Raw genomic sequence first — 13,555 nt, forward strand, 5'->3', positions numbered from 1 at the left:
AGCAGCCACCGCTTTGACCGCTCTTGCCTTGCAACTCTGAGACTGATGAAATAACCAGTGGTGCCCTCCACACAACACAATCACCAATGGTGGTTCAAATAGCCAACTCTGTACAGCATTGCTTATTTGAGTTGGCTATTTCAGCCAAATAACCAAACGTTGGTTAAAAAGCTCCCTCCTCCAACATGATAACCCACGGTGGGTTAAATAACCAATCACTGACTATTTAAACTACCATTGGTTATCGTGTTGCGTGAACCCAGTACATGTCTTAAATTGCCCCAATGTTGCCTTTACCTTGACTTGTTCATTAGAAGTCACAGCACAGAAAACAATTTCTGTAAATCCTTGAGAAGGGAACATCCGGAAGCAAATACCACCAATCACACGGCCATCTTTTATTAATGCAAGAGTCTTGTGTTTCCTGTAGTTATACACATTTATGTCCATTTTATTTCACAATATGAGCAACGCATACATCACAGGTGCTTCTGTAGCCATAGCAGTAATAAATTAAACACATTCTATGCATAGATCTGTTTTGTTCTACACGGACAATAAATTTACAACTTTTTAACCAAATATTTCATCAGACATTGATAGAACTTTTTTAAATGAGAAGCCGCCCAGAAAATTGGGTCCGTTTTTTAACATAGGATGTTTTGACTGAATTTTCTAAGCCCCCTTTCAAATATGTATCTGAATGCCTCATCTTATAATAAATTGGTTTCAAGATTATATTGAATTATTCATTTCTTCAAGATGGAATATCTTTATTGAATAAATTTCCAACACTAAATTACCCTTTAACATTTGTAACATTTGTGTTCTTGCTGAGATAAATAAAAAAACGTTAATAATTAGTCATCACTGCACAAAAAATTATTTTGATCATGTATCAGTTGGGAAATCATTTTAAGCCATGTGAGGCAAGCTTCTGCTCTGTTTCTTTGCTCCCCTTTACCTGTTAAGAGATACCTTAGGGCATTTAAGGTGATGAGGGGATGTGACTCATTCATTCCTGTTTTAAAATATTTATATTTTTTAAAAGGAGAACAGTAGAAGGGCTGTGCTTTGACACCCAAGTATGGTGATGGTATTTCATTCAAAACTAAACAGGTATTGGTGATATTAAGTGGAGAGACACAGGCTTTCCAAGAACAGTATGGTAGACATTTTTATTTTATGTTGGAGAACCATAGGTGGTATCAAGTTGGTATACCTCTACTGACGGAAGGCATCTGTCAATGGAACGGGTGGGGGGGAGTGATTTTCCACAATTCCCTCTCCCTTCTGCATCTCCTTGCACCACATATTTTGAAGGGTCCCCAACTCTCTGGAGCAGGGAATCATTCAAAAATTGTCCCCTCCCCTTTCCTCTGATGGATCCCTTCCATCAGCAGAGAGACACCAATTGGATAGCATCCCATTATTTAAATTGTAGTAGTCCAAAATAGATTTTTTTGATGTTGGCATCAGCCAGCTGATGTATCAAGCTCATTTCCTACACATTTCATTCTATCTTAAATCAAAATAGAAAATTCTCAGTCAAGTTGAGAACTGTCTGGCCATCCTTCATTTTTCATCATCTGTTGTTGTTCCTTCATTGAATATTGAATCCATGCATCATGTATAGTTTTAAAACTTGCTTTCAGTTTCTACAAACTAGTTCAATCAATATCACCTTTCTTGTTCTATCTTTCCCATGGGAAAAAAGAAGATACTCACGGATCAAAGACTAGACGAGTAATATACTCTTTTGGCATTCTGGGTAGCTGATGTGAGAATACGTTCTGTAAGCCAACCAGCCATATCATAATTTTCTTATTTGGCTTTTGATTAAGGGAATTTCCAACAACATGAAACTCAATCACTCCCCTGCGTTCCTCCAGCCTGGCTGCTTCATCCCGGGCTGAGTGTGCAGATAGAAAATTTGCCTGCTTCATGAAAGAAAAGTGTGGAAATAGGTTCAGCATACATTTGAGAGTATTTATTACTTTGTTTCCACTTAGGTTCAGCACACAAACGTGGAAATCGATCCCAAACCCACCCTTCCAAGCGTGTTTAGGATAGCTCCTTAGCAACTGGCTAAGACTTTTAGAAGTATAAAGCAATTCAGACCAAATTCTTAATAGGTTTTATGAGAAGCCCAGAGAAGCCAGAGTTAACTTTTGCTGCAAGCAATATTTTTTGTAGATGCCCCTAAATGTGTATTTCTTTTAAAAATCCTCAGTATGAAAGAAGCCCATATTCACAAGGAAGAAAATATCAAGATAATTGTAACTTTCATTTAGGAAGCAAGAAAAGCACTCAATTAAAATTAGGTGCATCATAACTTGACTGAGTGTTACAGCTACCTGTCAACTGTATGTTTTGCATTTGATAGAGCAACATTTGGCTGCTTGGTATCAACCCTGGCATGTAACAGCACAAAATAGATGATCGAAGCATGGAGAAAGCAAACAGGGCAATCCACGTTGTACCTTGTTTGAGAACTCAAACAAGAACTGTAGCTGGCAGGCCAAAGGGGGCTACAGCACAGTGCTAAAGCACATGCTTTGCATGCAGAAGGTCCCAGGTTCAATCCACATCATCTCCAGATAGGCCTGGGGAAGGGCCCTGGTTTTGCGGAGCTGCGGCCAGTCAGTGTCGACAATACTGAGTTACAGGGACCAATGGCCTCAATCAATATAAGGCAGCTTCCATGTTCCTAAGTGCCCAACTCACACATTCCTCTCCTCCACTTCTAGTTTCACTCTTTGGCATCTCCAATTACAAAAAAGATCAATCAGGTGATAGGAAAGATGTCTGCCAACACCCTGAAAAGCTGCTATTAGTCAAACAGAAAATATTGGATTGAATAGGCCAATGGCTTCATACGTTCAATTTTGCAGGCAGTATCAAGTATCATATTGAGTTGTGACCTTCAGCTGAGAAAAATATTGCAAATCACTTGAACTAAAAACATAACCTAGGTATGACGCTAAACCTACTGGCAATCTGTAGCTAATAAAGTTAATTTGCCATATTCAAGACTGAGATGAATATTGTTGCCAAAGCAACATTTCTCACCTCTGGACCAAGCATTGCAGCTGGATCTGTAATGGTTGACATCACTTCATTGATTAGTTCAATAGGAATATCTCCTACAACTCTTGGCTTCTTAGCATCTTCCACGGAATAAGACTCAATAATTTTTCTCTTCTCTCCTGGGTAATGAAACCACAGCAAATGAAAAAAAAAGTATGACAATTAAAGGAGTGGTCACTACCAAAATATAAATTCTCTCAACAGGCAGTTATTCAAAGTTATCAGAATGGGGGGGGGGGGGGGCGGAATCAAATGATGTTACTCATAGTTCTGGAAAATTGCAGTTTGTTGAGCAATACAACACAATGAGCTTAAATAATGACTGTTTCTTATGAGTCATCTACAATGTTGTGATGCCATCTTACCATGGATCAGCCCACAATACATGATTTGTCTCTACTCCATCAGCAAGCACTCTTGAAGTCACCTTGCAGTATTGCAAAGGAAAACGAAGACAAGCTACTGGTAAACATGAATGGTTAAAGTCATGGACACAGAAGCTTTTCCTAGGTGTAGCCTAGATATTCAAACCAGTTTCTACACACCAGGAGAAAATGTCCCTAAAATGGGAGCTATTGTTTCAAGATCTACATAATGAAAAGATCTATGCCATCTTTAAAGAGCTTTGAAAGAAGCCCAAACCATGAAACGAAAGACCTCTGTAAGCTGGAAAGGTATCCATATGTTAAAATTGTGCTTTTTAATTCATGATATAGAGGCACTCCTCCCCTTGTTATATAACGTAAATTAAAAGGCAAAATTAGCACATAGCGTTGAACAACAAGAGTCTGTGATTAGAGTGGCAACAAAGAATCTTGCAGGACCTTCAAGACTAATAAATTCAGTCTTTCATGAACCAGACCCCACTTCATCAGAGGCACGGGAATGTCATCTTGAGTTGGCAGATAGACATGGGTGTAGGAAGAAAAAGAATGTCAGCAGTTAGGCCGGAGGGGAATGAAATGCAAGGAAGACAGACAGTGCTCCTGCCTATCTCTCCTCTCTCATCTCACACTATTGCCCCGCTCGTGCTCTTCGCTCCTCTGATGCCATGTTTCTTGCCTGCCCAAGGGCCTCTACTTCCCTTGCTCGGCTTCGTCCATTTTCTTCTGCTGCCCCTTACGCCTGGAATGCTCTTCCAGAACATTTGAGAACTACAAGTTCAACCGCAGCTTTTAAAGCTCAGCTAAAAACTTTTCTTTTTCCTAAAGCTTTTAAAACTTGATGTTGTGCGGACTTTATACTGTTAGTTTTACCCTACCCTGTGCCTGCTTACCCTACCCTGTGCCTGTTGGCATTCTCTTCCCCTCCTTATTGTTTTACTATGATTTTATTAGATTGTAAGCCTATGCGGCAGGGCCTTGCTATTTACTGTTTTACTCTGTACAGCACCATGTACATTGATGGTGCTATATAAATAAATAAATAATAATAATAATAATAATAATAATAATAATGATAATTATATTAAAATTTAGCTGACTATAAAATAACTGCAGTGACCAGTCAAAAAGTAGTGTTCATGAACATCCTGGCATTGATAATCACTTTCCATCAAAATGCTCCAAAACTAGCTTGCACCAACAAGGTGCAAGTCCCATGGTGTGTGGACAATTCATACACATCGTAGATTAACAAAGGTTGCTTATTGACCTTAGAATTACCTTAGCGTTTGGCTGCTTTGCTCCCCCGTGTCATCAGTGAAGCTAAGAGCAGAACTATGTGTAGTTCTGAAATTCTTTTTTCAGCTTTCTTTTTCAAAAATTGGTTTGGTCACATGGGCAGCTGCTGAGCTAGACGATCGGAGTGGGGAAAAGAGGGGGCCCTTAACACAGACCCCTTGCACTGTTTTTTTTACATTGAAATGCCTCTTCATGCTGCCCTGACCCACCAAGCTATATTGGATCATGCTGGGGAAAAGATATCGCTATAAGGCTGCATTGAGTAGATAAGATAGATGTCTCTTCTGGCTCATGAATCAACAAATCTGGCAGCTAAGCTTTCATTGTAGAACATTTTGCACATATGGCATTAAAAGCTGCAGGGAGACAGCTTGGCACTTTAGGCCCAGGATAAGCTAAAAATAACTGTATTTTGACTTGCCTCATTAATTGCTGGAGGGGGGAGGTGAGTGTTGTAGAATCAAATAACTTGAAGGGAAAAAAGCTTTGTCAGCTCAGAGCCATCGTTTTTAGAATAGCTAGAATTTCCGTAGTTACCACTTGAACACAACATGGGCTTCAAATATGAATTGGGCAGGACATCTAGTCCAAGCACTGTTGTTCTTTTAGGTGTTTTTTTCGCCCTCAGGTCAGAGAAAATGCAGACTTATGGCCTTGCCTGCACTAGGGTTTTACCATGGGTCAGTGCTAATGGGAGACATGTGAAACTAGATACTCATAGCCAGATCACTTTGAGAAGCACAGGTTACTGTTTCCCCTTGGGGACAATTTCAATTAGGAAAGCTCGGAGGATGGCAACAAGGGAGAGGGCCTTTTCAGTGGTGGCCCCCCAATTATGGAATGATCTCCTCAACGAGGCTCACCTGGTGCCAACATTGTTATCCTTTCAGCGCCAGGTTAAGATTTTTCTCTTCTCCCGGGCAGTTAAAACATATGCTGATTTTTTTTAACTACCGTATTTCTTCGATTCTAAGACACACTTTTCCCCCTCCCATATAAACATCTCTAAAAACAGGGTGAGTCTTAGAATCACAGGTGCATTTATTATTTCTTAGAATCAAAGCTTTTTTTCTGTTGGTGGTACTGAAATTAGTGTGCGTCTTACAATCGATGGCGTCTTAGAATCGAAGAAATACGGTAACTCCAGAATAGTTGTTTTAAATGATATTGCTGTTTTTATGCTTTTAAATTTTTGTATATTTGTTTTTAATGTCACTGTTTTTAACTTTTGTAAACCACCCAAAGAGCTTCAGCTATGGGGCAGTATATAAATGTAATAATAAATAAAATTGAAATGTTACAGCCCAATCGTAGCTCTGCTGTGTTCAATGGCTTATACCTCCTAGTCAGTATAATTAGGGTAGTATTCTTCAGTCAGAAGTTCTAGAGCTCAAGTTTGCCTGAACTGGGAAGGGTCTCCTCTCCTTTGTCCTACGTGCCTTTATCCCTGATTCCCAATTTATGGGGATGGTTCAGGTTAGTAACCGTTGAGGGGGAAATGCTTTAGTTACAGTCACTTCATTACTTGACATGTTCAAGACCTGAACCTGGGCCAAGAAACTGAGTTCCAAAGCTGAGTTCAAGTCACCCCCGGGTCAAATTAAGCCCTCTAAATAACACTGAGCAGAAATAATGAACAACTGCCAATGCACTGGATCCAGATTTAGTAATATTTTGGAGTAGGCTCACTGAAATCAAGGGGTCTTGACTAAATCAATGGGCCTCCTCTAAGAGTGACTAGCTCTGGATCCAACTCACTGGCTAGCATCTTTCCACAGCATAACATAGCCATATGGTGCACTATCCACAGCTCTACTCTTGCTCAGCCACCATGCACTTCAACGGGACTTGCTCAGCTTTGCAGCTTGAGCCCATGCTAATTAAAAGCAAGCAACAACAACTGAAAGGTAAACATTAACTGTTCTTTTCGTTACCTAAGTTTGGGTCCAGGCCAGAAGCAACCTTGCAAGCAGGACTCATGCTTCCTCCACTGGGTTGATCTAGAGATGAGGGACTCGCACTGTATGAAACAGACCTCACCACAGGAGGACGGCTAATGACTACAATCACGTAGAAAGAAAACAAGGTTGAAATGCTTTTGAAGAATTATGCTTTCAACAATCATCCAAATGTGGAATAAGAGGTGGTCTCAATCCTAACCAATGGCCTATCTAGCCCAATACCTCCTAACCCCCAACCAGCAGCCCTTCTCAAGTCAAGTCTCAGACAAAGTCATTCCCAGTTGTTCTAGCTGAGATTGTTAACCAGAAATACCAAGATTTAAAGCAGGAAAACCCTTCACACAAAACATGTGCTTTGCTGTGGCCCCTCCCAAGAAAAGGGATGGGGCTGTGGCTCAGTGGTAGGGTCCCTGCTCTGTATGCAGAAGGTACCAGGTTCAATTTCCCCGGCATCTCTGAGTAGGGCTGGAAAAACACTTGCCTGAAATTCTGGAGAGCTGCTTCCAGACAGTTACAACCAAACTGGAGTAGATGGACTCATGGTCTGGCTTCCTGTATTCCTTAAAAGACTGCCTTAAGCAGAGTCAGACCATGGGTCCAGCTGGCTCAGAAGGCAGCATCAGAAAAACCAACCCATGCCAAACCCATCAGCACTCCTGATTAAATGTGGGCTCATAGGACCCTGTGAACATGCCCTTGATGCTGGATTCTCCAACCAGCTCTAGTAAATGTATTTAGTGCAGCCTTCTCCAACCCAGCACCTTCCAAATGTGGTGGACTACAACTCCCATCACCCCCAACCAGCATGACCAGACTGGCTGGGGGATGCTAGGAGTGATATTCCAGCACATCTGGAGGGTGCAGGGTTGGGGAACACTGATTTAGTGGATAACACTGTACTTCATCCATCCCACCCAGTTTAGAAATGGCCATGTTCTAATCTAAACCAGGGGAGGGCAACTTGTCACCGTCCAGATGTTTTGGCCTACAACTCCTGGCATCCCTTATCATTGGCTACACTGGCTAGGGCTGATAGGAGTTGTAGGCCAAAACACCTAGAGGACCACAAGTTGCCCATCTCAGATGAAACCTTTGGACTCCACTATTTGTTTAAGGCACTCCAATTCAAAAGCAGTGTCTCAGCTTTATCTAACCTGAGTACAATCCAAATATTAGATTAAGAATCACTTGTAGACAAGTGAAACATAGAGGTCTAAAATATCAGCTGTGAAGAATTACTGAGGTTATGTATGTATAGTGCTTTGAGCTCTTAGAGGGAAAACCTCTATATAAATGTTAAGAGTCATTAACTGTTATTATTACCAGATGCTTGCTAATTTATTTAAACTTAGTTGCGATACTTGTTTCCAGCAGTCTGTCAAGCTTACAGCTGCGCTTTTTAAGTTCACTGGAATCTGTTCCTCCACTTCTAAACAAAAGTTGTATATATAAATCTAGTTACACATTCTCCTGTCTGAGTGTTACTGAACAAGAACCAATACATTAGCTACAATATTTTGTGCAGACACAATAACAGCAATTAGCAAAGAATCACAAGTGGAGAGGCCTGGATAAATAATGTTCAGTTGTAATTTAGGAGAACATTATTTATGTGTGGTGCAAAACTGGCCTTTTATTTATCCTGTTAGGATCACAATATGTGGAAGCTTGAGCACCCTGGATACTTTGGGGAGTGAGAGTCTAACGCTTCCCCTGCCATGGTCCTGCTAAAAAAATCGTAGCTGTAAAGCTGCCATTTGCAGCTCAAGGGAAGCCTCCATTGGTGGCAATGGAGGCTTCCTTTGAGATGCAAATAGCATTTTTGTGAGTCCAGAGCAGGAAGAGAGTTATCCCAAATGTGCACGTTAATTGCATCATGTCTAGTTTGGCCCTCGTTCTGCCATACATTACACTACAATTACCTGTCTGGATGCCTAGCTGAGCACTTCGAGAAGAAGATGCTATGAAATCTGGATCCCAGATAGGAGAACTTTGACTATACACCTCTTCCTCCAGCATGGACAGGAATCTTAACACAGAAATTAAAGCAATGTTAATATATGGAGCCTCAAATCCCAAGAGAAATATGTCTTGTTCCATTATAGTGATAATTTTGGACAAATATCAAAACAGGAGCAAATTCAATAGCAAAATGGCCAGGTTACAAATTTTTAGTATTAAAACATTTTAAAAAAAATTGAGAGAAATGAATTCTGAACTGATATGACATCATTCACTGACATATTCTATTGCAAGCAAAGGGAAGGAATTAATTTACGCCAGCACCAATGTTGGTGTAACTATTCTCCATGTTGGGGCATGTCTGGGGACTAGGAGGCATGCCTAGGGACTGCCCAGCAATCTGGCCCCCCTTTTCCCCTCTCCAAAGTTGGAGAAGTAAGGGCTGAAGAATTTTCAGCAGGGGCTGGAAGGAGGGTTCTGAAGTTGTACCTTCCTCTCTTGAGTTGGACCTCTCTGTCTTCCCTCAAAGAGAAGACACCTAATCTATCCTTTTTCTATGCTTCTAGACAAATACTGTGCTATGATGGAAATAATAGGGTGACCATATGAAAAGGAGGACAGGGCTCCTGTATTTTTAACAGTTGTATTGAAAAGGGAATTTCAGCAGGTGTCATTTGTATATATGGAGAACCTAGTGAAATTTCCTCTTCATCACAACTGTTAAAGCTGCAGGAGCTATACTAGAGTGACCAGATTTAAAAGAGGGCAGTGTACCTGCAGCTTTAACTGTTGTGATGAAGAGGAAATTTCACCAGGTTCCCCATATATACAAATGACACCTGCTGAAATTTCCTTTTCAATACAACTGTTAAAGATACAGGAGCCCTGTCCTCCTTTTCATATGGTCACCCTAGAAATAACCCCAAGCTAATGGGCATTCTTGGGTAGGAATGATAGACCAAAGTTCTCAGTCTGAAACTATATACACAGAGAGGCTAAAGACACCTGATATCAACTCTGTAAATATGATTGCCTTTCTCTAAACATACTTTAATTATCTATACACATAAATATAATCTATATCTATATGGGATGACAGCCCAGCCCATCCTGATACTTCTTGCCAATATCATTTTGGCTGTGTTCATTCTACAGGTGAATCACTCCTTTAATTAATACTAAATTAACACTAAACTGGCAGAACTGCTGTACTGTATACTTCCCTAGTTTTAGGTATTATTTATCTGAGGTATAGTGAATACGGGGAAATCCAGTACCGGCTTTGCCTTCCAGTGTACACAGAAGTTGGAAGCAATCCTATACATGCCTACTCAGTTGTAAGTCCCATTGATTTCAATGGGACTTACTCCAAGTAAGTATGCTTTAGGCTGCAATTTTATACAAATGTACATAGAAGTAAGGCCCATTGAGTTTACTTTAATTTACTTCCAAGTAGACATGCTTAGGATTGTTCTTAGCTAAGTAGAGGCTTATCCCAAGACCGCAATCCCTTAGGTACACTTACAGGAGTAAAATCCATCAATACTTCCAAGTAAGTGAACACCAGGTCATGCTAACAATATTATTTTTACAAGTATTTTATTTCACAATTTATGGACATCCAGAAATTTAGGTAATCCATGCTGGAAGCATGTCTGGAAGGTGGGATAGAAATAGTTAAAATAGATGAATAGCCAAGACCTTCTTTTAGCATGACAATGGTCATAAGCTCCCACTTGTCTGAATATTAATTTTTGTAAGCAGTTCTAGGAGCTTTTTTCAGCTGAAGAGCAAGGTAAAAAATGGTGTCAATGAATACATTTGTGACAAAAAAAAGCAATAAGCCCAAACAATGTTTATGGTAATGGTTACTGGACAGCCTTTGCTACTTACCTGAGTAATATAACATTTATTGTGTCTTTCTAATAATCTAAACAAACATTGCACATTTATGCTGATGGTACAGAGTATGCCAGGCAATGGATCACATTTTGGGAATGATATTATGGAGCTACCAACATATTTGTCCCGGCTTTACAAATATCTTTTAACTCATCAAGATGACACCAGTGCAATATAAGGAAACCCTCACACCGTTTTAAAGCCAGGACTACTTAATCCTTTCCTGGAGTTCTGTTAACGCTGCTTTGAAAAATAAGAACTCACTCAGAATTCTAAACTGCAGTTTCACCAGCAGAAGCCAGCGGTTTTGGTTAGTAGGAGGCAGCCACAGTGTGAAAACATTAGTCACAGCAAGAATAAATACTAAAAATAGTTTAGCATTTCATTCATAATTCCCATATAATTGCGGCCGGGGGGGGGGGGGACCTTTTTCTTCTTGTAGAAAGCTGTTAGAGAAGAGATTATGCTTCCTGCTTAAAGGTCCCAGTGGTGGGCGAGGCCAGGGGCAAAAACGGCAGGGCCAAAATATCAAAAACATTATAGCTTAAAGCTCTTATTGCCAGTAAGTAAACCTTAGGAGAGGCCTTTCATTTTAGAATTTCGGGGGGATGTGCAAAAGCTGGAAAACCACCAAACAATAGGCCATTAGGGGAACAGGGGTATGGGCATCTGGAGCACCCGAGAGGACCAGACTGGAACCCCAAGAGGGTCAGAGGGCACGAGAATCCCCAGTAGGAGAGATCAAAGTGCATGCTTAACTCTCACAATGGCCCCATTCACAAGACACCTTAAACCACAGCTTTAACCATGGTGAATAAAGCAAAAAGTCTTCTGTACAGGCCCAATGAAATAAATGGGCCTTTAGCGGGACTATTTCCATAGTTTGCTCTCATACCCTTAGTTTTACAAACAGCAAACCTCGCTACACAGCCATCAACATCTACTTTATCTTTATCCTATTCCACCCCACACCCCAAAGATCTCTGCGTGAGTGTCTGAGCCTTGCAACATCTTATATATTTAGCTAGTCTCATCAAAGCTACTATTTTGCCAATGTCTTCAATGATGAAATAGTCACGATTAAACAGCAACATCTTGCCGGCGAGCAATTTTGTTCTTTGCTAAACCAGGCAGCTTTGCGACCCTGTGTGCGTGAGGGGAGTAATTACATACCTTTTGCTATTGTTCCACTAATGTGTTTGAAATGCAAGCAGTCCTGAATGACTTACTCCTATTACAGTACAATTATGTAAACTGACATCTTCATGGCTCTACCACCACGCTACACAACAAGACACACAACTATAAACTGTCAATTTTCCTTTTCAACTGCACATGCAAATGTTGATTCCTCCTTCAGAGCCCAGCCTTGGGAGAGAGGGGGGGCTGAAAAAGCTCCATTGGGTGCCTAAGTCTGCACATAGCCCTTGGGATCCCAAATTGAATAAGACTACACTATCTTCAGTTGAATAAGCTCTAAAAAGGCAAACCAATGCTACAGAAAATCCACCTTCAAAGTATCGTGCAAACTGATAAATTAATCTAGTATGAAGTACTTATATTACTACAGCTGTCTTTTGAATAACAAAATACATAAAATATATATGACAAAGTACAACCTGTCATTTCATTAAGTGATGTTAAAGGCCAAGTGAATTCCCTAATTACATTGTTTGAAATTATACCTACAGTAATAATTCCAGAATGTAACATTTGACTTGCTGATACTGATGCTGTAAAACATGCTCATACAAATATTGTTAACTACATGTACATATGTATTTATTCCATTCTAAAGCATTTGTTTGTCAGTATTAAGTTGAACTAAGCTGAGTTAGCTGACACAAGCCTTTTGGATATATTTATTATTTCAAGGTATCCCAACACCAATATAGGACAGTATTGCTTAAATAGCTGATGACGAACAAGTCTTTTGGACTAGCATCCTATAATATTCTAGCTGTGAAGACTTTAGAACTTTGGGGCTCATTTTGAGTCTTTGAACAGGAAGAATCTGAAGTCAGTAGTGGCATTGGGGAGTTAAGCTTGAGTTGTGAAGTTCCTTAACTTTAACTGCAAATCAACTACAGAATCCTCTAGCTTGGATCCCAAGTCTTTGCTCCATGAATGGAAGGAGCTTCTGTTGATGGAAGGAACATTTCTCTGAGAGGAACCTCTTTCTGTGACTGGAATTCTTCTTCATGAGTGGAAGCTCCTTCCATTTACAGAATGAAAACTTAGCATCCAAGACAATGTTTAGCAATGAAATATTTATTTTGGAATATTTTTGATCACTCATCCACTCAGTGAGGTGATGTACAATAAAAAGATTAAAATACATAAATACAAAAATCTAAAACACATTTTTAAACTGGGGATAGATTATAAGCATTTCAAGGGATTCATTTAATATCACTTACTAAAAGATGGACTACCTTTCATTGGGGTGGATCCAGACTTAGTCATAATAAGAGTGAGACCTACTGAACTCAATAAGATTTAAGTTAGCCATGACTAAGTAGTTAGAATTTAGCCTACTTTAGTGTTGTATTTCAATTTATTTTATCCCCCATTTCTGCCTAGGCAAACAAAGCTGCAAACTACGTATCTGAATATATTTTAATTATTCAAGCTACAGCTTTTAACACAAATACTTCATAGCGTATTAATTTATATATAAAATAACCTGAGGGTAAGTTACAACATAGCATGGCAAAAGGCTTCCACTTGAGACACAATCAAATGTAATTATAGCACATAAACAAATGAATAACACAGTTCACAAATCTGCAGTGCAGTTCTTGTGGTTAGCAGTTATGCTCTGGCAAATCCCAAACATACCCACAGCATGATCTTTACCACGTCTACTCAAAGGTAAGTCTCACTACGTTCAATGGAACCTACTCCCAGGTAAGCATTTATAGGATTGCAGCCCTAGAGTTCAGATACCAGACATCC

At 39.9% G+C, this 13,555-nt stretch overlaps 1 protein-coding gene across 1 annotated transcript in view; it reads right to left on the bottom strand.

The window, feature by feature from the left end:
• The window catches only part of KAT2B (lysine acetyltransferase 2B), a 46,775-nt gene that overhangs the window by 9,904 nt on the left and 23,316 nt on the right, over positions 1–13,555 (bottom strand). Inside the window, exons 7-11 of the mRNA XM_063121809.1 lie at positions 8,656–8,762; positions 6,707–6,832; positions 3,073–3,209; positions 1,729–1,940; positions 298–424 (exon numbers count right to left, since the gene is read on the bottom strand). Coding sequence (XP_062977879.1) covers positions 298–424; positions 1,729–1,940; positions 3,073–3,209; positions 6,707–6,832; positions 8,656–8,762 — 709 coding nt within the window. The remainder of the gene's footprint in view (positions 1–297; positions 425–1,728; positions 1,941–3,072; positions 3,210–6,706; positions 6,833–8,655; positions 8,763–13,555) is intronic.

This window comes from Elgaria multicarinata, chromosome 1, assembly GCF_023053635.1.
Source record: "Elgaria multicarinata webbii isolate HBS135686 ecotype San Diego chromosome 1, rElgMul1.1.pri, whole genome shotgun sequence".
NCBI classification, from domain to species: Eukaryota; Metazoa; Chordata; class Lepidosauria; order Squamata; family Anguidae; genus Elgaria; species Elgaria multicarinata.